We start from the raw sequence: 26298 nt of genomic DNA on the forward strand, positions 1-26298 counted from the left end.
AACTTTGCCCATCTTTAATGTGATTCTATGTGTCATACTGATCCCTTTTTGCAAAACAGAGAGAAATACATTTTGAGTCTGCAACCTCATTGCAGGTATGAACACACAGGTATTTCCCGGAAAAAAACCCTAAGCATAACGTAAGTTGTTTAAGAGGACTGATGACTTAACGCCACACTGACCATATTATTATTCATTACTGATGTCTTAAACTGCCACTAGCTTTGACCTTTGGGCTCATGGGCACATTGTGTATGAAATTCAACAAAACTGCTGTTTTTGGGCAAAAGAGTTTTAAAGTATTTGCTCTGTCTTCTTGGTCTCAGAGCTACAGAGTCACATTACACCTGACTGTTGTTTTAGCTCAGGAGGTTAAAAACCAGCATGAATGATCATTTCACCAGTGTATGCACGTTTTAATGCTGAACACTGCTAATTTTATTGCCTATTGTACATTCTTGCTTTAGTTGCGCTTTAGTTTTGTGTGTGTGTGTGTGTGTGTTTGAAACCTTTGGTGCTGCTGTCTTGCCGAGGACTCTTTTGTTAAATGGATTTTTTATTTCTTCATTGAAAAAATTCCTGGCTAAATAAAAAAAAAACGGTACTCTATCACTTCCTCTGCAGCCTGACTTTTCACATTAAAAGCATCCTGGCTTGTCAAGTACTCTCCTTCTTCCTCAAAAATTCAAAAGCTTTTTACACACCTTTGTGTGACTGACGAATAGCAGCAGGTGGCATGCAGGTTTTCTTCCTCATTCTATTACAGGCTGCATGACGTTCACTTATTGTTCCCACATGGGGAAATGCCAGTTGGCAGCACTTCTGTCAAAAAAAAACAAAACAAGCTTACTCATGGTGGCTTCTTCCAACTACAAGGCGTTTGTTCATCTCTTGTGTTTTCTGGGGAGTTTTCCATTTCTGTCTTGTTGAAATGAGTGAATAAAATAGGGACATTAAAATAAGGAAATAGAAAATCATAAGGAAAAGGGAAGCTGTTGTGCGGTGAGTTGTAAAACATGCCTGACCTTTAAATTAGCCATGACCAATATGAATAATTCTTCTACATTTTACTATATTGTCTAACTAGATTTCCTACAGCTTGAGAAAAGAATGCTGGTTATTTAGGATCAGCTTAACATAGACACTGGCAGCAGGGGAAAACAACTCTGACCTAATGTAAAGAAAGAAAAGAAAACTTACTGGCACTTTTAAAGCTCACTGTTATGTGTAGAAATCATTCCTTGTCAGGGCAGTGAGTTTGAGATGTGGTGCGACAAGACACACAACTCCTTATGAAACCACAAATTAAAGTCATTAAAAGTTTTTGTACAAAGTAAAGAAGACATAACATGTTCATAGATTAGAGTTAGAGGGGCGTGTAGGCTTATCCTTACACTCTCCATGTGGACAGAGCCAGGCTAGCTGTTCAGATATGACTCCAGATATCACTCCAGTTTTCAAATATGACAATGTAACAACTCTGCGCAAAGATAAGATTAGACCAAAAAGGCAAATCAGCAGTTTGTGAAATAGGAAAATCATCACCTTAGCCTGATCCTTTTAAGTGAAACGTGTATAGTATAATAGTATAAACATCAAAATCAAATACATTATAGTTAAAACAATTCATATTTGCACTGCATTATCTGTCTCTTCTTCATAAACCTGAGATAAAAAAAATTGCAAGCACTGATTAGTTGAAGTCCTTTAACATTGATTTAGAGCCACAAACAGAAAGACTGTAAAATATGTTAGTTGCAATGTTATGCCAGAGAATATAATGCATCATATTACTTCAACAACAAGACGTGAAAACACTGAGGACACATTGAGACAGAGACAAGAGGAATAGAAACAATGATCAATTTTAATTAAAAACCTACTATTTTTAATCAAAATATGCAACTGTGTTTCTAAAGTGCCATCCTTTTCCCACATGAGTATGTGTGGCTGTGTCTTAAACTTATATGAACACCCCCCCCCCACACACACACACACACACACACACACACACACGTGCACACACACGCACGCACACAGAGATAGGCTGACTAATTGATGTTTATTACATGATTGCTCTGATTGTTGAAGCAGAGTGAAGTAAAGCTTGGTAAAAAGTTGTCATGCCTCTGATGTGACCACACTGAGGACACATCTGTTTGCTTAACAGCATCAACCTTTCTTTCCAGCTGTTAGCATACCGACTTTGATCCTGAGTGAGGAAATCGCCTGGATTTGATTCATGTTCAGTATAACTAAGAGTGATTGTTGAGTATCTATATTTCTTTCTTCGTAAGATGTCCAGGTTGAAAGTGTATGTCATGAAATAATTGTTAAACCCTGTCGCCCCATAAACAGAATTCTAAGCTTTACCAGAGAGCAGAACTTGAATAGAAACAGAAACATTCGATCATCAGTGTTCTTAAGAAAACCCTTTGAGCCATCCGACAAAGTTTTGCTTTGTTGTTTGGTTTCCATAGGAACAGTTAAAAATACTTCAAAAAGGTCAAAATTTCGACATGTAAACCAAAAGGAAGAGTTTTTCCTCAATTCAGGAGTCTTTTTTCTCCAGCAGACAGCCAACAAAGAAAGACTGAGAGGAGAGAAATCAAGAGAAGAGAAGGGATGAAGAGGAGAAAAAGAGGGATGAAGAGGAGGAGAGAAGAGAAGAGAACTAATCTAAAGAGAAAAGCCAGAATCATCTTTCATCCTTTTTTCTCCCTTGTTGTCCTCCTTTTAAACAGGTTGGTACTCCTGCCTCCAGGGAGCCAGACTGAGCAGAGTTAGTTCTCCACAGGCGTGGGCTCCTGCGGCAGTGCAGCCACTGCCTCCTCTGCCACCGGCCCGGGGCCCTCTAGTGTGTGTCCTGCTGTTGACAGCGGCTCCAGCGGTGGCGGCTGGCTGAGGATCACCTGCACCACATAGTCCCTGGAGATGTTGAGTTGGTCCAAGCGCAGCCTGTCTGTCAGAGGCCGACCTGAGAAAAACCAGCGTTGGGTCGGAGAAGGAACGCCCTCCTGACTCTGTAGACGACGTTTCATCATGCCCACTGTGTCCGAAGAACGAACAGCCAGCCGGAGGTCGCGGCCCGTTGAGAGCCGGAGCCTCAGCTGGCACTCCCCTCCTGAGCCTTGATCGCTGGCGCTGCCCGTGGACGGATCCGCTGCACCAGAGTCTGGATCTGAACCGTCGGGCTCTTCAGAGTGCTCCTCGATCATGTTGACGGGAGGAGAGAGGCAGTAGACTGGCAGCTGGTATCGATTCCCCAGCTCATCGTAGCATTCAGTCAGAGCTCCTGGAAAAATGGAAAAAAAATGATCAATACCTGTATACAAATCAATTCCTAACTTAAATGACATCATTACAACATGATAATGAAGATAGAAAGTGAAAGACAGTAAAACATTACTTCACTGTCATTCTCCTAACCCATTGGCTATATTGTCTACTGACCATTTAGCCTCTTGGATGTCTAACTTGTGTTAAAGAATTCCAGCTAGTTCTCTTTTTTTGGTGCTCTGACCAATGTTAACAGTCTGATTAGAAGCACAAATTGAGTTAGAGTTGAGAAAATGTGTCTTGAAGTGGATAGTTGGCTGCAGATAAACGCAGGTGCCTTATTATATACATACACTCAATCATCGTAGGGTGACTGATGACTAGCTAGTGGCCTTTAGTTGGACTAGATCTCTTTTTAAAAACCAGATTCTTGTTCCTTCCTAAAGAACAGATTCTCTATTGTATCCAGAATCTTTTAAGAATGATCATTTGAGTATGTATTAGTGTGACTGCCACACTTTTTTAAATCTATGTTATATGATATAAGAATCACTTTAACCATATGCAGCATGTTACAGCTTCTTACAACTCACTCAGCAGTATAAAAAGTAAGGTCCACCAGACTAGGTGATGGTTTAACTGGGAAGTTCCAATACAAAGAAACTAACAGTTAAAAATGTGTAATAGGTAACCCCTCAACACATTTCTTTTCCAAATAACAAAGCCAACACCTGGCATGCATATCACATACTTGACTGTTTTAAGCTGGAATGGAGAAATGAGAGTCAAAGGAGAACAGAGACTGTGAGGAACAATCTATGAATGAAAGCAGGAGAAAGGGAATGTCATGTGTCTGTAGGAGTGTGACATTTAGAGACATTTTCTTATTTACAGTACAGAGGGGGAAAGAAAGTTGCAGTGAAGACGCAAACTGAAAGTTAACATAGTGATACTAAAGTGTGTGTGTGGGGGGGGTCCTTCAGGGCAATTTAAGACATACCTCTTGCATAATCATTTGTCCCTACTTGTCATACCTTAAAACACCAGATAAAAAGTTGATTCCAACAAGTAACGCGATAGCAGGACTTAGGGACTTTGGAGGTGTTCAGTGTGTCCACCACATGAACCAGGGTCTACCCCCCCCCCCCCCCAAAGTTCTGCTGTATGGGTAGTTCCAAAGTTACAGTGACATTAGGGATGGGACTTGCAGTACCTGAATCCTTCGAGAGACTATTTCACATGTTAGGAGAATGATTGGCCTGAAGAACGTTTTTAAAAGCTTTTTTAAAAGAAGATTAAAAGCTCCTGTCATTGGTTGGCTTTGTTTTCTTATCCTAAAGTGTAATGTAGTTCATACACAGAAGAGACATCCTCTATGTTCCGTCTTTTTATTTCTTTTAAGTTCACAAACGATGTTGCCCTTCATGTATTTTAAAAACTATAACAACATAATCTAAGGTCAGGGTGAAAACTCCCCACAAAAGCAGAAAGTAGAAATCCTCTGCTTTGACCTCTAAGCAGTCTTTCAAAGGTCCCACCAGCTCCTGAGCTGTTTTGTGAGTTCAATGACAGCACGAGCTATTCAGAAAAGACTTGTGTGGTAAGGCAGAGAGAGATGAGTCAGTAGAAGCCACAGGATGCTGCTTTCTGTCAAAACGGCAGCTGCAGTGGTCAAGCTGAGAACACAAAGGCCACACTACGCCATCAGGTCTCGCTTTACTGAAGTGAGTGTGAGAAAGGGCTCGACTTACCGCTTGGAGTGAAAATACACAAAAAAAAGCTATCAAAATAAGTTGACAACTGACCTCAGATATTTCAGCACTCACTTTTTTTTTTCCCAGCTCTCTGTTGAGTCAAAATAAAGGCTGTCTGTGAAATGTACTGTTAGTTTTTTATCATCAAATAAAAGAAAACACCTCTTCAGTGTGCTGATGTTATTACTTTTGACAAGATGGGACTTGTTGCATCCAAATAGGGTTTACATCTGCGTAGTCAGAAGTATACAAGTTTTCGGTGAAAGTGTTTCAAAACAAGGTCTATCATGATTAAAAGGATTTTTTTATGTAACGTAAGTTGCAGCAGAAACTTCTCAAATGTGGGTGCTGTCATGGCCACTGTGATAAAAGGCTAGTGTAAATCTAAGATAAATGTTAAACACTGACAACAAGCCTTCAAAAGGATTCTGTTAAGACTCTTCATGTCTGTTACAAATCTCTATGTCTTGCTATTTGTCTTCCCCAGGCGGCTCCACCTCAGAGTTTATCCTTCAGCTGCACAGTGCTGAAGTGAAACATTCTAAGATCCAAGCATGAAAATATGTTCTTACATGAAAGAGGTTTGTTTGCTGCAGTTCTGTTTGCATTGCAACAAAAAAGTATAAAGCTTATAAAGAATGTATTCTGTAGACGTTTATGTAGATTGGATGTTTACCAACCACTGATGCAAACTCGTCCCACTTTCTACTTCTTAGGTTTAATAGCCAAGGTTTATTTTTTGGCTTTTTATGCCTTTATTTCAGAGAAAGGACAGTGGATAGAGTCAGAAATCTGGGCGAGAGAGAGAGTGGGGAAAGACATGCGCGAATGGAGCCTTAGGTCAGATTCAAACCCAGGCCGCCTGAAAGATTAAAGCATCCGTACAAAGGACGTGCACGCACTAACCACTAGGCTACTGGCACCCCTACAGCCACTTTTAATGACCAAAGAGCAAGTTCTCTAGTCTCGTCATATGAAGAGAAAAATTAATACATCATTTGATGCATCTCTAACAAGTGAATAGAATGTGGGAGTGTTCTAGGAACCCATAGATACTATCTCTTTACTGAAAGGTGATAACTAGTTGTGCTTTAAACTTGCTGTGGCTCAGTTGGTAGAGTCGGTTGTCTCTCAACTGGAAGGTCTGGGGTTTGATCCCCAGCTCCTACAGCCACATGTCCCATGTGTCCTTGAGCAAGACACTTAACCCCAACTTGCTCCCACTGCTTTGTCGGCGGCGTTTGAATGTGTGTGAATGGGATTAGTTACTTCTGATGGTCACTTTAAATAGCAACCTGACTGCCATCAGTGTGTGAGTGGGTAGATGTGACCTGCTGTGTAAAAGTGCTTTGAGCAGTCAGAAGACTAGAAAAGGGTTATATACTCTCAAGCCCATTTACCATTCATTTAAAAATCTTTAGCATCATAGCCAAAGTTATTTAAGCTTATAAGGACATTGAAGGATGATGACTGCTCCGAGAAAACCAACATCCAGTAAGTGCTGAATATAAAGTGATAAATCAATATTTTCACAATCTGCACAACTAGAAACTGAGCGATCTGATTGTAATACAATGCCACTATTGACTGGCAGACAGGCAATCAAGTCATACGGGAATGTTGAGAGTAAAAAAAGAAAGGCATGACATTTGTGAATGGTGAAATAATCTAGTGATGTGGCTGCTCTTTGTACCAGAGTGCTGGACGAGTGTTAAGTGACATCAGACCTGGGGAATCCACAGCTGCAGCCCAGCGGGATCTGATCTGAACCAGACAGAACTACCAACAGGAAAGGAAGAGGACAAAACAAGGCCCACTTGTACATGCAGCAGAAGTCATTTTGTTGGTACCTGCTCTACCCAAATCACTCCAGTAGGTAGAGCTGTTTTTTTTTTTTTATCATTGTTCCTGTTTGCCAACTTACAGAATACCTTTGCTTCTGCAAACTGCAGAGTAGGTTAAGTGGTTTCCTGACAGCCCCTCAAAAAGAAACTGGAAGGATGAACTTTACCCAAGAGACATGTGACACACATGTCACTAGTGACATGTGTATCACATGTCACTAGTGACACACATGTCACTAGTGACATGTGTATCACATGTCACTAGTGACATGTGTATCACATGTCACTAGTGACCTTTATCAGCCTGAATCAAACTCTTTACAAAAACAAAGCGATTTTGCTGCCTGAACCAAAACAAAGTACAACCTTTTTACTACTTTACTAACCAGATTTACACACCAAACTAGTCTGTTAGGTTTTACAAAAGAATACAAAATGAGCCAATAAAAAGGTACAGTACATGAGTAATCTAATTATTGTAATTTGGTATCATTTACACCTCTTCTCATGCATCCTCTCTTAGCTTCTTCTCCCCGATGTCCGACATTATCCTACTGTGTTCTTCTTCTCTATCCCGCTGTCAACTTCTTCTTTGGCCAATTCCCTTCCATTCATGTTACCCATAAGCAGTAACGAAGTACTGACGCTGTGAGCCAAATTGGCAGGAAAATCTGTCTAGACAAGAGCGCCTTCTTTTTTCAAAATAACAATATAGATATTTGGAGACAGCGATTACAAAATGGTATGACATGAGTCAAGGATGATGATGTATTGCCATGTCGATATTTTGTCCCAACCTAATTAACAATGACTGTTGGTTTCTCCCAGCCAGGACACTATCAGAGGTCTCGTTGGTAAAAGAGAGGGAGCATGTGTAACCATTTAGTACCAGGGGGGGAAAGGTCATCTGTTTACCACCTTCTGATGTTGACGTCAATTATACAACACCTACAATGATGTGCTGGTCTGGTATGACAGGTAAGAGATCTTTAAATGGTCCATAACATGTTTTAAATCAAATACATCTCAGCCTTTGTCATACAGCTCCTGACCTTTACTTTCACTGAGAACATTAAAAGCACACTTTAAGATTCTCTTACATGAAGTCTGGAGACACGGGGGGGTGAAACCAAGAGTGCTATCATAGGGACAGTCTCAGTGTAAGTACTATGAATCTTGATTTTGCTATACTTTATTAATCCCCAAGGGGAATCTAAGGAGTTATGAAACAGAAATCAAGTGAAGGTTGCTCATCCATAAAAAGAAAGCGGCTCCGGCAGCTGATAATTGCTTTGAGGAGATGCCGGGGTTCCTGAATCAGAGCCATGTCGATTCATTGATCTGTTCTATGTGGAAGCTCTCAAGTATGCTGTAGAGGAGGCACTACCTTTGGAATACTTTCCTGAGTGATTACCTCATTAAATCCTACTTTAAGAAGACCGGAGACACACTCCTCTTTATTTATTATTCATCGATCCCCTCGACAGAGTATACTTTTTAATAGCTACAGTCTGAATGATACATTGTAGTCATTGAGACACGCGCTCAAGCGTCTTTGACTTCTTTAAATGTGTGTAATTTGTGTTAAAGGTCCATATTAGGGGTTAATTATTGTGAATGGGGGGAAAAATACTTCTTGTTCTTCTTCCAAACACAAATGAGTCCTCATGTTCAGCAGAGTCGTCTTCCTGTTTATGAAACTTCAGATGACCAGAGAAACTATAAGAGGTCATATACGAGACTTCCTCAGCGAACCTATTCTACATCCTTAAGCGTCGCAGCCCTTACTCTGCCAATGCAGCGTATTTATTTATAGCCTTTGGATACCACTGAAACTGATGACCTCACGCTCCCCAACACATCTGAGGTAAGAATAAGACTCCTATATATCTGAGGTAAGAATAAGACTCCTATATATCTGAGGTAAGAATAAGACTCCTATATATCTGAGGTAAGAATAAGACTCCTATATATCTGAGGTAAGAATAAGACTCCTATATATCTGAGGTAAGAATAAGACTCTGATATATCTGAGGTAAGAATAAGACTCCTATATATCTGAGGTAAGAATATCAATCTAACTCAATCTCCCCATCACCAAATTAAGCTAAAGGAAAAAAACAAGAAAATAAATTGAAGGAAAAAATATAGAATAATTCTAATATAGAATATGAGCATCACCTCATTTTACTAAAACTGCCACTTTGGTAGCTGCTAAATAAATTTCCACTCAAACAACAAGACAGATTTTTTGAGAAATAATTGATTTTTTCTATGTTCTATCTTTTGAGGTTCCTGGAGCTTTTATGGAGGGTGGTAACCACTGCTAGTGGCTCGTTCACTTCCAAAAGGGGAATATAATGATTAATATATGACTATGTCATGTCTTAAAATGTTATATATTATTACTTTATATTTAGGTAGTATATTTTTTGTGGGTATTATCTGATTTTAAAACACAAGTTTAGCATTTAATCAGATGTCTGTCCTGTTTAAACACATCAGCAAAGTGGAGGGTGGCAGCAGCCAATGATATGCTCTAGTACTGACTATCAAGTAGGCTATCTGTGTCTGTCAATGGGCATGTATGAATAAAGTTTTTCTCCAGAGGGAGATCCAGTTCAGGCAGAACTGTTGCCCTGCTGTGTGTTCATTGTTCAGTTGGTCTAGTTTTGGGTATGCACGCCAGAATCGCTCAGCCAATTGCCTCTGCTAACACTTCTGCTTTTGTTGTACACAAACACCTCCAGATGTTGCTCCTCCACTCGCCCCTCTGTGCGCCAGAGATTTCATTCTCCCCTTGCTTCTGCAACTTGGCATGTCTTTTTTGTCTGTTTCATACAAAGTCAACCTAAATCATGTGCTGCCAAGCGATACTTTTCTGCTGTCCTCCCTTAATAAGCAGCAAGTTCGGCCATACATACTTGTCCTGCAGTTACACAGGGGGAGAGTGCAGGATTACCTTCAGATGTGTGCAGTTGAAGAGAGAGAGAGAGGCAGACACAGCCAGATCACGTGCACATGGAAACTGATATACAGAATATCAAACGGCATTTTTGTTGCAGCCCTCCTTACTTACATGCATTGTTGTCCCTTTTGTATTAATCTAAGTTAAGATTTAAAATGGCAAATAAAGCACACACAAACAAAACAAGATGGCTTCTAAATAACTCCTCTATTAACTTAGTTCCAGAGTTTTATTTGCTCCAGAGAGCTTCAGAAGAGGGAATTTAAATTCTTTTGGTGGTAGTCATCAACAGAACTGTCCAACATTATGTCTATGAAGTCATCTGCCAGTGTGGAAATGTGTTTTACCGTGCGGCAGTGTGATGCTCGCCCCATCCAGGATGGCCTGAGCTAGCAGGTGGTCGTTGCTCTCAAAGGCGCTGGCCGCAGCCCGCAGCGCATCCCAGATCTCCTTCCGGCCCTCAAATGCTGGCGCCGTATCCCAGAACTCATCTCTCTTGCTACGCAGCTGGCCCTCAGTCATCGGGTAGTCACTTTTCCATTTAGGCCGCTCTCTCTTCAGGGGCTGGTTACGCCCTAGAGCCACTGACAAGAGAGGATGAGAGGAAGAGAGGAGAGGTTGAGAGGGAGGGAAAAGTAGAGGAAGACAGGAGATTTGGAGGGAAGATGAAGGAGAGGAAGCAGAAGGAAATGATACATAGAGAAATAAAAGGCATAGAACAATGGTCAGGTTTAATGGAGGATGTGAGGGAACAGGGTACCAACAGAAATAGAGATGAAAAGGGAAGGAGGGATAAACCAGAAAGGACTTAAGAAAAACAGAGTGGAGGGTGACAGAGAAAATGTCAAAGTTGAAGGAAAGGGATGTAAATTCCAAAAGAGAAGAAAAGATAGAGAGAAAGAGAAAAAGAAAAAAGAGGGAAGAAGAAGAGTTTGTATTTGTCTGGAAAATACATGAAGCAGAACAGAAGCTGCAAGTGTTTGTTGCTAAACTCGGTTGAAAGGTGAGGGTTTGCGCATCTCGCGGCGCTCCATCTGCAGCTGAATGGTTAATGAATAACACCATCTGGATCAACACTGAAGGGGACGACAGGTACTGGACAGTATGCGCAGTACATGCAGTGTGTGTGTGTGTGTGTGTGTGTGTGTTTGTGACAGAAGAGAGAGAGAGGGATGACGGATCAAGGTGTAGAGTTACGCCTGCTGCTGGTACACATGTAGTCCCATGATCATACGGCGCTGTTCATCAACACCTACCTTCCACACACTGTTCTAAGTAAATAAGACCTCTAACTGACACACTGATTATACTTTTATTCCTTTGTTCAAGAGGAGGGCATTGTCTTTAAAAGTTCTCTTAATGATGGTATATTTATTGAAGTATGGAGGTCAAATGAGATCCTTGTATAAGATAGGACGAAAGAATAATTGAAAGAATAAATAAATAAATGGGTTTTGATATGTAGTTATGTAAAACAGCAGCAGCAGCTTCTTCTGACTTTTGTATTTATGACAACCTTGTCTTCAATTGTGATTCACAGAAGAGGATAGATAAAGAACAGTTTGTGTCAGCGTCTTTAATGGGATATATAAATGTTTTTGTCACGATAAGTTAGAAGAGTGAATTCAGTATGTTTCAAATCCTTAAAAGAGTTTTATACACATTTTGATGATGCACAGGGTAACATGCTATTATTTTCAGCCATGCCATTAAATAGTTAAACATATCATTCCATACTTTGCATGTATATTATACATTACAGTAAGTACATTCAAAAAATATTTAAAAAAATATACACAGAATTGAAGCGCACTGAAATATGCTGTGTGTGTGTGTGTGTGTGTGTGTGTGTGTGTGTTGTACATTAGCCTACTTTCCAGCTCATCTGTCTGCCCATAATTTAATAATTTACGTTACACAAAAGCCTACTTTCCTGCCTTTCAGTAATTCTTAATAATCCTCTGGGATGCTTGTTGGCCAGTATGAGTAAAAGATGATATTTAAACTCAAATATCCTTACCCTTTAAGCAGGTAAATCCACTTATTACACTTGCTTTGGTGAAAGCAGATACATGTGCTCAAATGTAACTGCTCCGTCTCTGTCATCATCAAGCAGAGTGTCAGGTAACAGCTGCTTATCTCAATCTGTTTTAACACTGCAGAGCTTCTTGTTACCACAAACACGGACACAAACTCGGTCTTAATAAAAAAAGGATCTCTGAAACATTTTAATGTGACTCTGAAACAGGTCAAAGTTGGACAGATGTAGGATTAATAAGAAAGACATTAATGAGACCAGACTATATATGGCAGCATCTTAAACTGTTCTGTCCCCAGCCCTTAAACCAGCTTTATCTCCCAATCTCTGATTAGAACAACTTAACAGTGGCAGAACTCCTCGACAGACAAGACATCAAGGAAACTACAGTACAAAGGTATTTCAGCACGAGGGGCCCCGCAGACAGTAAGCCACTTACTATCTAAACTCAGCGTCTCCAATGAAAATTCCATGTTTTGTATAAAATTCCCTCTGTTTCTGGTACGCAGCCTCCTCTGAAACACTTTGCATCTTTATGTACCGGCCACACCCATAAGAAGTAATGGACTGCACTTATACAGCAATCTTCTAGTCTTCTGACCACTCTGATCCCTTTACACCACATGTCAGCATTCACCCATTCACACTGACATTCACACACTAATGATACTGTCATAGCTTATCATCTTTAAATACATTTACAGACAACGGAAACTACGCCTTTGGGAGCAACATGGGATTCAGTTATTGGCATCTGGACATAGGGACAAGCAGGAGCCGCAGGGATTTAACCACAGGTTTGTGGACTGGTAAACAACCTGCTCTAACTTTGAGCCACATGCCTTTCCTGGTGGCTTTAAACATTTTACCAAGTTATCGTACTTTTTAAAAAAAAAATCATAACAGTTTGTTAGCGTCATTAAAAACATGTGATGATTTAGGACGGCGCTTTTGTTGGTTGGGATATGATCATGATATTTTCAGGGTCACATTTTATTCACCGTAACTGATTGACTTATGAATGTTTTGACTCCTACGGGCTACAGACAAGCATGTTACTTTAATTTGCAGATTAAGATTTTTAGACAAAGGGCTGCTCCACTGTTTGACCTTGTTCCACAAATTGCAGTTTTTGCTTTTGAGATCTTGTAATGAGCCTACTAATATATGATTTTGAAAATACTTCCATTGACTGTTCAGCATTTGTAAAAAAAAAAACAAAAAAAAAAAAAAAACAACAACTTTTCTGTTGTATTTCATTTAAAGAAAAAGGTGAAGATGCGTCTGGAAATGTCCCATGAGCTCACCTTCTGATCTGATTATGTTCAGTTCGTCTAAATTAAAACGATACCCTGTCTATTGTCATGCTTAATTCTACTTTGTGCATGTCAGACTGCTGACAGAATGGTGTCCCCTGCTCTCGGGCCCTTCTCTACATCAAGACCGTAATAAACACTTACATTACACTGAACACATAATTCAGAAAGCCGAGGCACCCCATAAGTTTTGACACCTCCTCCAGTTTCTCCACAACACTTTTGCGGCCGTAAACACCTCGCTTACACAACACAGTCAATAAAAACAATCGCCGGGCAACACTCATAAAACGCACTGAGCAATAAGATAACTTAAAGCAGGCGTAATTTAAATCAGACCGCATCACTCTGGTGCCTTGCCATTGCCGCCTGTGACCCATATTTGTTATGCGGAGAAGCTAGCAAGCTAATTCCGCTAGCCGGCCAGCTCAGGCAACACCGAAGAACAAAGGGAGGAAGCGACGCACTGTGAATATTTCCCACTTGGTGAAGTACTAAGGGGTCGTCATTTATCGCTACAAGGCCCGCTGTGTGGAGGGAGATAACCCGGGAGGGCTGCCGTGTCTGTCTGCGTGTCTGCCTGGCTCGGATATAAAAAAGGAAGGGACCTCCAGCCGGGACTACGTGCAAAAAGCCTAGAGGACCCCCCCCCCATCTCCCCCCTCAAAATAATATAAGTGTAAGCACTAAAAGACGGCGATAGGTTACCTCCAGTGCCGTCCGAGTTCTCGTTTAAGCTGCCCGAGGAGTCGTGGTGGCTCCCGACACAGCCACCCATGGATGTTTCGGCAGAGCAGCCCGGGCTAGGTAGCTCTCCCCCCCCCGGCCCACAGCTAGAGCTACATCCACTAGCCCCTCTCTCTCGTTTTCCTCTCCTCCCCCCTCCCTTTCCCCTCTCCTTCCTGCCTCCCTTTCACCTCGCCTCCTCCCGTCTTTCCTTTCCTCCTTCCCTTCCTCCCTCTCCTCTTCTTCTTCTTCTTCTTCTTCTCAGCATCAGCAAGGCTCAGCGGGCACCATCCTCTTCTTCGTCTCTGGGGGAGAAGGCGAAGAAGAGGAAGAAAGACATCGTTACAAGGTGACCTAGAGAGGAGTGAGGAAAAGGGGGGAGGGGGGGGAGGAAGAACAAAGGAGGAGTGCACTGGCTGTTTTCTTTTGGGCAGTAAATGATTGACTTAAGATGTTTATCATTTTGACACGTGTGCTGTTGTGTGTTCGGATTGCTGCCCTGAAGAAGACACATCGAATTACTTTTTGTTATACTCCTGAATGTCAGAGAGGTCCTCCTTCTGCTATTGTGTGCGTCCCTCATTAAAATCCATGCCTATCTATGTATTCTATTCGGTGTGATATGCTTTCAACAGATTTGCACACACATTTGCAGGCTTGCACACACATTTGCAGATTTGCACACACATTTGCAGGCTTGCACACACATTTGCAGGTTTGCACACACATTTGCAGGCTTGCACACACATTTGCAGATTTGCACACACATTTGCAGGTTTGCACACACAAAACTAGTTGCATGTAGATCGGATTTCACAACACAGAGTGAAAGTACTCCTATTCTTTTCTATTAAAAAGTTGTATAGGCTACAATATTGAAAAGCTTTGGCAGTCAGTGGGTGTCTCTATAACCCGTTTTATATTGCCAGTACAAGGCTGAATAATTATACCCTGTAACTTGGGAAGTTCATGTATCAACTTTGGTTTGGGAGCAGGAGCAGGCCTAAACTTCAATCACTTGACAAGCCTACTCTTACCGGGTTTACCCCTCCTCTCCATTCTGTTTTCGCTCAGTTCTCTCTTACTCTACACTCGTTATCAGCTCGGGTAGAATAACCCTCACTCTGAGTCTCCCTCTGCCTGATCTTTTGTTCGACCCCCCCCCAGACCAGCCTTAAGGACGACGACCACCTCTCACCTATATGTCCCAATATACTGTATGAATCCACATTAAATGATGCAATGCATATTGTTACGGCATGGTCCTTGCTAGTGAAGCCGTCTTAAATGTAATTAGGGGTTAGGGGTTGCACTGACTTTTCGATTAATACTTGACTTTACAGCAGTGTGATGACGCTTTATGCCTGATGTTGACTAATCGCTTGACTAAACTGTGACTGAGAAGGACTATGACAGTGAGTAGTCTGCTTTCTGCAGAGTATGCATTAGGTTTGGCAATAAATCTTTTGCTGGTTGCAAAACCTTTCCTTCTGCATGGTTTTACTGATAACTTCATCAGGGGCTAGTAGACATTGACCTGACTATTACCACATGACTGTCATTTTTTTTTTTTTTCAATTTAAATTGTGCAACTCTGAATGTGTGTTCATGTCTAAGTGTGTGTGTGTGTGAAGCTCCTGCTGATTGTTGACTTGTGTGTCTTGTTCTTTCATAACGCCATAACAAAATGTAAAATCACTCACTTGGACACCAAACTATAGGGCTTCTGGGCACCTTGGACAAGCTCTACAACTAAATAGCATTCGAAGCATATCATAGCGTCCTTTTTGTTTGCATGGCCTCCAAAGTTGAAAAGTGTATTGAGTCCTCTTCTTCAGCAGTGAAGTTGACCGTTAGAAAATCCATTTTCATGCTTTAAAAGTCAAGTTATCACAGATAAAAAAACAGCTCTTTTAACACCACAAAGAGAATAGTTGCTATTGTGCAACTTAATCTCCTGTTCTTTCATATGTTTTTGCTTTATAATTTGACTATCAATAGTTTTACTTTTGACACCCGCAGAGGGAGGACACAGAGGGATGGAGACATTCATTTATCAATTTTTATAATTAATGTAATCCTTAAAAATCCATATAAATCCAACAACAATGTTTTCCCTGTCAGAGCAGGTCTACTTGCTCTCTTTCTACAGCCGAGTGTTGCAACATTACACCGCAAGAACACACTCCTGCCTGGTCACTATCTTTAGGACTGTCCTAAAGAGACTTGATTGTAATATGACACACTGGCTCTGACACACACATTCACAAACACAGCCACTCATGTGGTCATGGACACACACACACACACACACACACACACACACACACACACACACACACACACACACACACACACTGAACGCAACGGGATAGCAAGGGTAATTTTACAACAAAGCTGTCTGGAATTACAAGTATTTCCCATTGCTGGGAAGTCGAAGCAGACATGTTTATAGAGGAGAGAGAGCCTGCTTCCAAACACTTTTCTGATTGTCCCGATGACGTCATGTGATGTAAGAAGTTTCTGATAAGACCACTTGAAATGTTGGTGCATATTCTGTCTCTACTGTCTGTATGACGAAAATGATTAAATGTCCTCTTGAATATCAGGAGGTTTTTGATTCCTCAGGAGTAACTTTGTGTCAACTGAGGATTTGAGTTTGGAATATGGATGGGACCAAGGAAATATTTATACAGAGATAAATGAGAAATATCACAGAATCCTAAAAACCAGCGTGATTTAAAATTCACAAAAGAAAACTGACAGACATGATAAAGAAATAGACAACATGTTCAAATAGCTCCAGTAGTAATTACTTTTTTTTGGCGCCAGCGTTGGGCGCCACAATGAGCTGTGAACTATAATATAACTGTTCAGGGGACAACCCGCAGGGGAAGAATAGGTTTTGAACTAAACAGACAATGAAAGTCTGTTGTGTTCTGAGAGCTTTAGTGACCTCTAGTGACATTTTTTAACCTATAGCAGAATTCATCTTTTAATTTAAAGGACATTTTGTTGTGTGATATTCTTAAATCCTCGTATAGTTTCAATGGCAGAACAGATTAGTGTCATATATATAGTTATTATAGGAAAACACATTTGTGTTACTTTTTAAGGAAGGTGCTGATGTTTTGTCACAGATGTTTCACATTTACAGAAAACATTCAGCTGTATGGTGTATGTGTGCATGGCCAGTTTCTCATTGATGTATAATTGCTGGAGTACTTGAACATATCCACATATGTTGTGAAGAGGGTTATGAACAATTTCAATTAATAAAAAATATATTGAATATATTTTTGTGATGAATCTTTTAGAAGTTTGAAGTGTGATAAGGGAGTCATTGATTAATCATCTGAATTAAACATGAATACAAAAAATAAAGCAAAGCTTTACAAGCAAAGCCTGCTTGTACAGCATTCAGTCAGTAGATGGAGCAGGAGAGTTTAAACTGCAGTGTGAGATACCCTGCAAAAACTGTGTGTGTGTGTGTGTGTGTGTGTGTGTGTGTGTGCGTGTGTGTGTGTGTGTGTGCGTGTGTGTGTGTGTGTGCGCGTGCAGTTTTCTGTTAAAATATTGCCAAAAAAGGGAATATAACATTTGGCCTGAAAATAAGAAAGCAGAAAATGACAAGTTGCACACTGGCTTTTCACTGCAGCATCCGGGGCACTTATCCTCAGCTTCCCCTTTCTGGTCTAAAATAATTACAAAAGAAAAAAAGCGTAGCAGTCTTTGCATTTATTCGACTTGTTGACTTTTCTTATTGGCGTTTTCTCTCTAGCCTCTTGACTGCCTCACTTTCTTCTTCTTTTCACCTTCCTTATCAGCGTCTCTTCTTAAATCTCTTTCATATGTCACACAGAACAGCTGACACAGAGGTTAATAGGCTTATCATTGATTTATTCTTAACTGCCCCTCTCTGGCACAAAGCTCTACAGCCTCACATCTGCCCTATTGTGTCTCTGATGCTGTGGTTCCAATTGTCCATCCATTTGAAGATGCTGCCCCATCTGTGTCGAAGATGGGGCTTCATTGATTTACTGTTATCTCTTTCATTTTGATTCATACCTCAGGATTTAGCTTCTTGTGTATTTGTTACCCAGACCTGCCTAATACCATAGTGCATATAGGGCTGGCAACTCTTACCTGATGGAGATGTGATTTATCACATGTACCTCCCTTCTGATACTTTCAGAATAGTTGATCTATTCTATATATCAGAAAAGATAAATAAAGATACTACAAAACAAGGCTTACAAAAATCAGTTTAGGTCATCTAATTGTGCTTTTTTATAGAGAAAACCTTCAGAACATGTTGTTCAAAACTTTTGATTAGGATTTGGATAAATAAAAATCTGTATTATTTTATCTCAGCTGAGGGGTGGACCCAGGGCTGGATTAAAGGGAGACATATAGTTAAAAATACAGCACTTTTACAATTCTGATATTTTAGACATTTTTCGATATTTAGCTCTTGAATAGCTGAATCACTAATAGTGACAAGCTAATGAATAAGGTAGACACAGGAATGTAAACAACAGTTAATTCTTTATTCATAAAATAGTTGACCAAATTGTTGGTACTATTATGCATAGAATGTTTTATTTTTTGTGGACAAACTATGTAACATGTTGTCCCATTTAGAGCACTGGTTATCTGAATTTGTTCATCTCTAAAAGTCTGTACCACGATCCTATCCAGTTTTTCTTTAAAAACCCAGACAGAAGTAAAATGGATCTGATTCTGGGATATGATAAATAGTGGATTTCCAAATCGCGATCATTCTTATCTGGATAAAAAAAAAAACATATGTACAACATGGCCCTTAAATCAGATCCCCCCCCCCCCCCCCCCCCCAAAAAAAAGGCCAAACCAGTATCAGTTTAAAAATCTAAGGACTGACTATTTGCAGAGATTGTAAGTTATTCACAGACACAGCCAGTTAGATTGCAACCAAGCTGACAAATCTGTAAGGAAAAGCTGGAGTATCCAAGACATGATGTGCCAATTTGACATGGATAAATAAAACCTGCACTACTTTTGCTAGAACAAAGTTTCTACAAAGCACTCACACAGCTGTGTTGCTCAGTATTTACTGGATATTTCTTTATATATATATATATATATAATCTTATGACATTTAAGCCCTGTAATAAATGTTCCTTTGTGTGGAATGTAAACTTGAATCCACTTGGAGCTCAGGCTGCTTCACCAGAGGAAGGGTTCACTGTATTCTATATGAAGTGTGATATAATAAATGAATACTTTATGGGACTCCTTCTATAGGTATTGTCAGCACTAATATCAACAAGGAAAGCATTCACATGACATGAGTAGAAAACAGAAGCCCAATCAGGAGAACCTTAGTATTTATACATCCATAAAACCATGATTAAGAACATCCAGAAAACACCATAATTACTTGAATGAGGTGGGATGTGTGAACGAGAGAGAAAGAGAAATAGTTAGAGATGGTAGAGATGACCGCCTCTGACTAATTTTGGTCATGACTGCAGCCTTCGTATATCTTATCATTCCAGACTGTGTCTCGCTCTCTCTTGTGTGTGCGTATGTGTGTGTGTGTGTGTGTGTGTGTGTGTGTGTGTGTGTGTGCGCGCGCGCGTGTCTTGCTGTGCGTCAGACACGTAGCAAAGGTCATACACAGCAATGACTTGTTATGGTAAAGCTCAGTTACGCAGAGATTTGTCGTTGTCTGCGTTTCCTTACAACACCTTTTTCATATTTCTCTATAAACACAACTCTAATTACATGATGATTGCTCTCAATACATCACTCTGTAAAATACATTCTCTGGCTTTTTATTTGGGATTGTGGAGTGTGTTTGAAAGAGTAGACTCAACAGTGAAATACTCAAAAATCACCTAAACCTGCCCTGACCCCCGAGCAAAACGATCTAGTCACAAAACAAACTTTTTTTGTGAAATTAAGTAATCAGGAATAAATTGTAGATTGAAATGTAGCCAAATCCAAATAAGTAAATCAGCTAAGCTAATATAACTTAAAGAAAACCAATTTTTTTTTTATTCCAGAAGTTGCTGGTTACCCCATGAAAATGAATAAATATATGCCAGTATTTAATCGCACATTTTAATATTTATGTTAGCAATGCACTAAATCCAAAATTAGTTCCAGGCAATGCAAGACTTTAACCCTAATGTTCCCCCCTGAAATCAAAGCACTTTTCTTTTTTTTTCCCACAAATCACTTGACTTACTTCACCATTATAAAAAAGAAAAGTTTCCAATACACATCAACTATTCTGTTAAAGGAAATATTGCATGAAATAAGTAAACAGCTCTTAGAAAACGGAGCTTGGTATAAATAACAGTATTGTTCATATTAAGACTTCTTCAGTGCTCCAGGCTGGTCAAGTTTCTGCGTGACTAATTGTAAAAATTGACCCAATATTCCAAGTTTCCATCAATACAAAAGAACAGATCTATCTGGTTTAATATGACACAACGTGGTAAACACATTTCCATATCGTTAATACAGATTTACTTTTTTCTCCTTTTTTAATGTTACAATACTTTTGAACAAAAAGCCAAAAGATATTTTTATCATTGTCATCTTCATATTCTGTCGGCAGAATGTTCCTGCATTTTTCGTTGTGATATTTAATTGAACCTGAACTGTTTTTTTTCTGTATCTTGATGTTTTTTTCATCAGCTTTGAGCATTTATTTTCTGCATAGATTTCAAATGAAAAGGCATGATATTGGATAGGAGTTCTGAGATGAATTTTTGAATAGCCTACAGTATAACAGATTTATGACATGGTGACAGCGGTTGTTTCCATATATTTAGAATTTTCTTTCATGAAAAGTTAGTTGTCACTTGCATTTACCTTCCTTGAGTACAACATCACAGCATCCATGCTAACTTGTTTGTTCTCTGTCTCCCCAAGTGTCTGTATTTATAAGCAATGCAGTCTGGCTTCGGAAAAATCCAGCAGGCTTTGGCAGAGCTTAAAGGGCAATACAATCATAATGAAATAAGTCTCCTGTTTGACTGCCGCAGTATTCAAGTATTTTACCAACTTGGCTTCTAGGTATCATATCTTTACAGGTGTAAATCTTGTCCTTTTAAATCCAAACTAATAAAAACGTTCTATTTCTATCCCTGGTTCATATTTTCCCTCAAAGCAAGATTATCTTCATAATACACAGAGATGTGAACACAGAGTGAGCCAGAGACACTTTCATGTTCTGTGCAGATGATTCAGTAGCTAACAAAGTTGCATTAGATTTGAGTATCGGAGCTTTGTCCTGATGCGTCCTGTCATGATTGGATAATAAAGGAACACAGTAGGCGACAGGAATTACAACAGCCTCAGACAGCCGGCGTGAATTTAAGTGCCTGAGTCTGTCTTGTCTGTGTCAGTTTGGCGCGCTGCCTGTCTGGATAAGATGGTGTCTAAGTGATGATCTAATCCTGATCTAATTTGATTGAATCAGGCCTGATGTAATGAAACCTGATGTCTTTAATGTGTAGTGATTGGATTTCTAAGGTTAGTAAAAGGAGATTTCTGAGTTGTGAACACCAGTGGCAACACCATGTTTGTTTCACAAGAATATTATACAATTCCTCATATTGTAGGTTGATCATAGGTCCGCTTTTCTCTTTCTGGGTTACACATGCAAAAATAAATGATGACGTTGACATCAGGGAACTTCTGGCTGTGGTTCTCACCCTTCTCGCCCCCAGAGTGAAGACACTGGCTGGAGGGCTCCACATAACCTTTCGTGGAATGGATGGACCATAAAAACCTCTCTTAGGCTTGGTGGGCTTTATTACTCTGCAGATTCCGGTTCACCCTCACCTGTCACCCTGCATGGGTCCAGGAATGTCAAGCCCAATGCTTTATCCTGTCAGATTTCTCTTTCTGTGGAAGACTCAACTGAAGAAACCATCCTTCCTTCATCCTGCATGGTTGGAGCGGCCAGGTGGGAGATCGAGTGGGTGGTAAAAGAGGCTCAACTAGACAATCCGACCCCTGAGAACTCCTACTGCCCTCATCCAAGGACGCCTGCTATCCTGGTATCCACAGGACTCTCTCCCTGCTCTAGCAGAGGTTTTGGTGGCTGACCATCTCAGCCAAAACCAAATCCCCTAATTAAACACCTGCTGGCCTCTTACGCCCCCTGCCTATTCCTTATCATCCTCGCTGATTTTACATCTTTCGTCGGCCTTTTAACGCTTTTATCCTCTCCTTTGTACTTAAACAATATAATATCAAAGTAACCTGACTTCTCTCGCAGATTGATATTATTAGAGTTAGTCCTCTAGAGTCTGGGATAAGCTCTTCATCCCTAACAACTATCTGCTTTTCTTGGTAACAGTTTGTACTTCTCAACATCGGAGTTCAATCAAGTAATACAGGACCATTGCTCTGTGTTATTTTGGCCAATCACAGTCTAGTATTTATCACAGCTGTGCAAAAAAGTCAAATTAAAAGAATACAATGGAAGTTACTCTCTCAATGAAGTTCATCATTTGGTTGCAGGTTAGATCGCTGTTGGATGGTTGACGCACATGGCCAACAGTGCTTGCCAAAAGGATGCAGGCTGACAGCAGGCCAATCAGGAGTATTTAATGTCCCGTGCTTCCCTGGAAAAGTACCAAAGACACAGGCGCATGCACACACACACACACACACACACACACACACAGACACACACACACACACACACACACACACACACACACACACGCACGAAATGTTGGGACACACAGAAATGCATATAAAGTATATGAATGGACTGAGAGACACAAATACAGATGGTTTCGGCTGTGCAGTCTGGTGTTATACCATATGTTTCAGTTTGGCAGCAGCACAAGTTTCAGTGGGTGAGTTACAAATCTATTAAAGGCTCTGGACATACTTATGGGATTATATGTATTGTTGAACATGAAAGTATTTCCCAAGTTTTTAAATGATAGAAATATAAAATACCTAAAATCAAAAGTGATCACAAGGTTTTATTAACAATTTTCCGGACTAAGCTGGTTAAGCTGCATGAGAGCTTCTTCATGCCTTAGTTACATATGGATCTGTCAAGTTTATCTATACAAAGTTTGAAGGAGGTTTAACACCCTGAGCTGAGGACTGTTTGACTTTCACCTCCCAGAATACCAACAAGGCCCTAAGGACCATCTACAAATGGTTGATATTGGAGTTTGTGAAGTACAAAGACTCCTCTGGATTTCATCTTGACTTCCAAACAGTCTGAAGGATCTGCAGGTTCTGCAGCTGTTTTCACCAAAGACTGTATATATCCTCAGCTCACTCATACACAGTGGGTGGCTGTGGCCCAGTTGGTAGAGTCGTCGCCTCTCAACCGGAAGGTCGAGGGTTCGAGGGTTCGAGTAACATTTCCGATGTGTCCTTGGGCAAGACTGAATTGCTTCAGTAGTGGTGTATGAATAGGTTTAGTCACTTCTAATGGATGATACTACAAAGCGCTTTGAGTAGTCGGAAGACTAGAAAAGCGCTATATAAGCTCAAGTCCATTTACCTTGTGGTTCTTCAGGGTTAGGGTTAAGGTTGAAACTGTAAGTTTTATGTTTCTATAAACTAAGAAGCAAATGAGCATATGTACTGATGTTGAACTGTATAAGGTCTGACGGGCGTGTTGGCTTAGACTGGAAATACCTGATTGATAAAGTCATGTGTGATGCAGAGAGGATATCAATTAGTTGGCGCAGCTCCTCCAAAAACTCCTATGCGCATCTGGGGGGGTCCCGTTGACAGTACATGAGCAGGGGGTTTTGGACACAGCTTCCCCGTTTGGTTGTATCTACCCTTGCTCTGAGTGTGAATATGTTGTTGATGGCTTTACCACAGTTTTTTCCTGTTTGTTGAACCTTGCTTATCTGTTGCCTTGGATATTTTCTTACCTTCACACATCCCATGGATTACATTTTATAATTCAATTTTTTTTTTCTTTCTACAAACGCATTTTGAATCTTCATCTTGCACTTTTTTCTTTGTTTTCCTTGGCAGACACCCTTCAAATGAAGTTGGTGATGTGACAGAGGCAGCACTGATGTACACTTTCCATATCAGGACGAACATGTCTGAATTTCATGGTTAGTATTTTTTTTTTTAATGGTAACTATTAGTTTGTTGTGATCTTTTACTGGAAGTGAAAACCCATTTCCATAGAAAAGACCTTCTTCAGTTATCACGGTTGTGATTCAAAACCAGATCAAAGGTTTTATTTACAGTCATTCACATGGCAGCACACTCCAGAATGGTGTGTTAGCACGCGAGAGAGGCCTTATTTATAGATCAAGAACTGACCAGTGTGAATGTGAGTCATGTTGTGATGGGATATTATTTCTGTTTTTTCCTTTGACAGAAAAACTGTTTGAATTTTCAGAAGCAACACAACACATGCAGCGACAACTTTGAGTCCAGGAAGTCAAATATTTCCCTCCTGTGTACTGTTAACAAACCGTCACTTACCGTCATGAGCCTTGCAGCAGCAGCTGAAACAAGGGAGCTACATTATGTCCTTGAAAGTGTCCTTGAGTGGCTCTTGCAGAGCTTTTTGATATACCTGATGTCACATGCCGATGCTTAATTCAGGATGGGAAAGGCCAATAGTCACATTTGTTCTTCTTGAAAAAGGAAATGGCAAAACATTACACAAAGATACTGTCTCTATGACAACGACTGAAATGAAAGGTTCTGTTATTTATCAAAATGTATCTGCCACTTTGTAATCATTTATGAATTCTGTACATTCTAAAATAGTCTCATACATCATGGTGGGAAAAGATTGGATACTTTGTTTCTTCTTTGTCACTTCTGCAGCAGCACTGCTGGTGGTACTTGGCATTGGCAACAGGTTTGACATTTTAGCATCTTTACGAGCAGTAAAGTCGCCAGTAAGAGTTATTTTATTCATGAAAAATGTCAAAATATAAATTTTGTTGGTTAATAATTCCCAAAGCAGCTTCCTTAGGCTATAGCGAAGAGCTCAGACAAGCAGTGCGTCTACTTTTGAACAGAAAACACTGTTAGCTTAATTCATCGTTAATGAGCTAACTTCAACATTAGCGAGCCAGTCCGTTTTAAATAATTAAGACGTGTGGTTATTAAATGTATTCTATATTTAAGGCATGCTATATAACTAATATAATCAAATATCTTCACCAATAAATATGTCTCATAAAGCAAACCAACTCTTTTTCTCTGAGCAGAGGTTGAATTTCTTTGTTCATATTTGTCTGATGCTTTGTGAGTGTTTGTCTTTGTGTGTGTCTGTTTCTGCGCTTGCATTTTATTGACTTTTCCTTCACTCTCTTTCACTTTATTACCTCAGTTCAGGGGGTACTGTCTCATCCACTGACTCTCAGGTACCTCCACCCGCACATCCAGGGACAGGCAAACATTAGGTAATGTCCCAGTGCAAACAGAAGTCCATTGTAGAGGAGCAGTCACCCTGGTCATGCGTACACTGCAGAGGTGAATATAAACAATTATTCATAAATCCTTCAAAGGGAGAAAAGCTGCCTTTGAAATCTGCATACCCATACTAGCTGTCTTCATGACTTTCTTAAAGGCCCATCTTCTGTAACTTCTCTTTGTGTCTAAAAAGCAAGAAACTGACTGACAAGCTGAATGATAATGTGTATGTAGATGTGCATGTATTGAAAGTGGAGATACTGTGTAGAGTGTTGATTGCAGTATTTAGCTGCACTTAGTGCAATTTTTGCACAGCTTCTTTGCAACACCCTTTTTGAAGAGCTGCATTGGGTTTGTATAGCTTGACTGTAACAGACAGGTAAACACAACAACAGCATAATCTGTCTGTTCTCACTGTCTTTTTTGTTATTTGGCAGGAGCTGTTCGGTCGGAAAGAGTTCATGCAGCAACACAAGCTCACCATCTATAAACTGTCTGTGATCATTATATACACATGGCACATCTCTCTCTCTCTGTAACCCCCCCCCCCCCACCCCACACACACACACACACACACACACACACACACACACACACACACTAACACACACAGACACACATTCCAAACATTGTGTCTCTGTGCATGGATATATAATATATGAATATTATGCATATTCAGTGTGTGTGTGTGTGTGTGTGTGTGTGTGTGTGTGTGTGTGTGTGTGTGTGTTTATTTACTTAGAGGGCATACATACTAGAAGGTTTTGAAGTCACAGCCCAGAATGTCTGTGTATGATCTGTGTGGATTAAACTGTCAACAGGAGTGTGTGTGTCTATGTGTCTCTGTGTCTGCAAATCACTCTTCAGTCTTTTTAGGTCTGTGATCACACAGGATGTACTTGTCAATCAGCTCTGTAATGCTAGCTAACACCTCACA

At 40.2% G+C, this 26298-nt stretch overlaps 1 protein-coding gene and 1 long non-coding RNA gene across 2 annotated transcripts; one reads left to right on the plus strand and one right to left on the minus strand.

Moving 5' to 3' along the window:
* ubtd2 (ubiquitin domain containing 2) lies at nt 1-14068 on the minus strand. Its single transcript, XM_020635586.3, has 3 exons — nt 13908-14068; nt 10193-10429; nt 1-3295 (listed from the first exon to the last, which is right to left on the minus strand). Exons 1-3 carry the CDS (start codon nt 13975-13977, stop codon nt 2784-2786), a joined length of 819 nt encoding a protein of 272 aa, XP_020491242.1. The 5' UTR covers nt 13978-14068; the 3' UTR covers nt 1-2783.
* On the plus strand, nt 13926-26249 carry LOC136182388 (uncharacterized). Its single transcript, XR_010668641.1, has 4 exons — nt 13926-14274; nt 23952-24037; nt 25279-25421; nt 25799-26249. It is a non-coding gene; the product is annotated as an uncharacterized lncRNA (long non-coding RNA).
* Nucleotides 26250-26298: the final 49 nt, after the last annotated feature.

Source organism: Labrus bergylta, chromosome 14, assembly GCF_963930695.1.
Source record: "Labrus bergylta chromosome 14, fLabBer1.1, whole genome shotgun sequence".
Lineage (NCBI taxonomy): Eukaryota > Metazoa > Chordata > Actinopteri > Labriformes > Labridae > Labrus > Labrus bergylta.

What these genes read in the sequence shown, in the direction of transcription:
- ubtd2 (XM_020635586.3), bottom strand. Translation starts at nt 13,977, where the DNA reads ATGGGTGGCTGTGTCGGGAGCCACCACGACTCCTCGGGCAGCTTAAAC. An exon ending in GAACTCGGACGGCACTGGAG is followed by an intron (nt 10,430 to 13,907) that starts GTAACCTATCGC and finishes CTCTCTTGTCAG; the next exon opens with TGGCTCTAGGGCGTAACCAG. An exon ending in GAGCATCACACTGCCGCACG is followed by an intron (nt 3,296 to 10,192) that starts GTAAAACACATT and finishes CCATTTTTCCAG; the next exon opens with GAGCTCTGACTGAATGCTAC.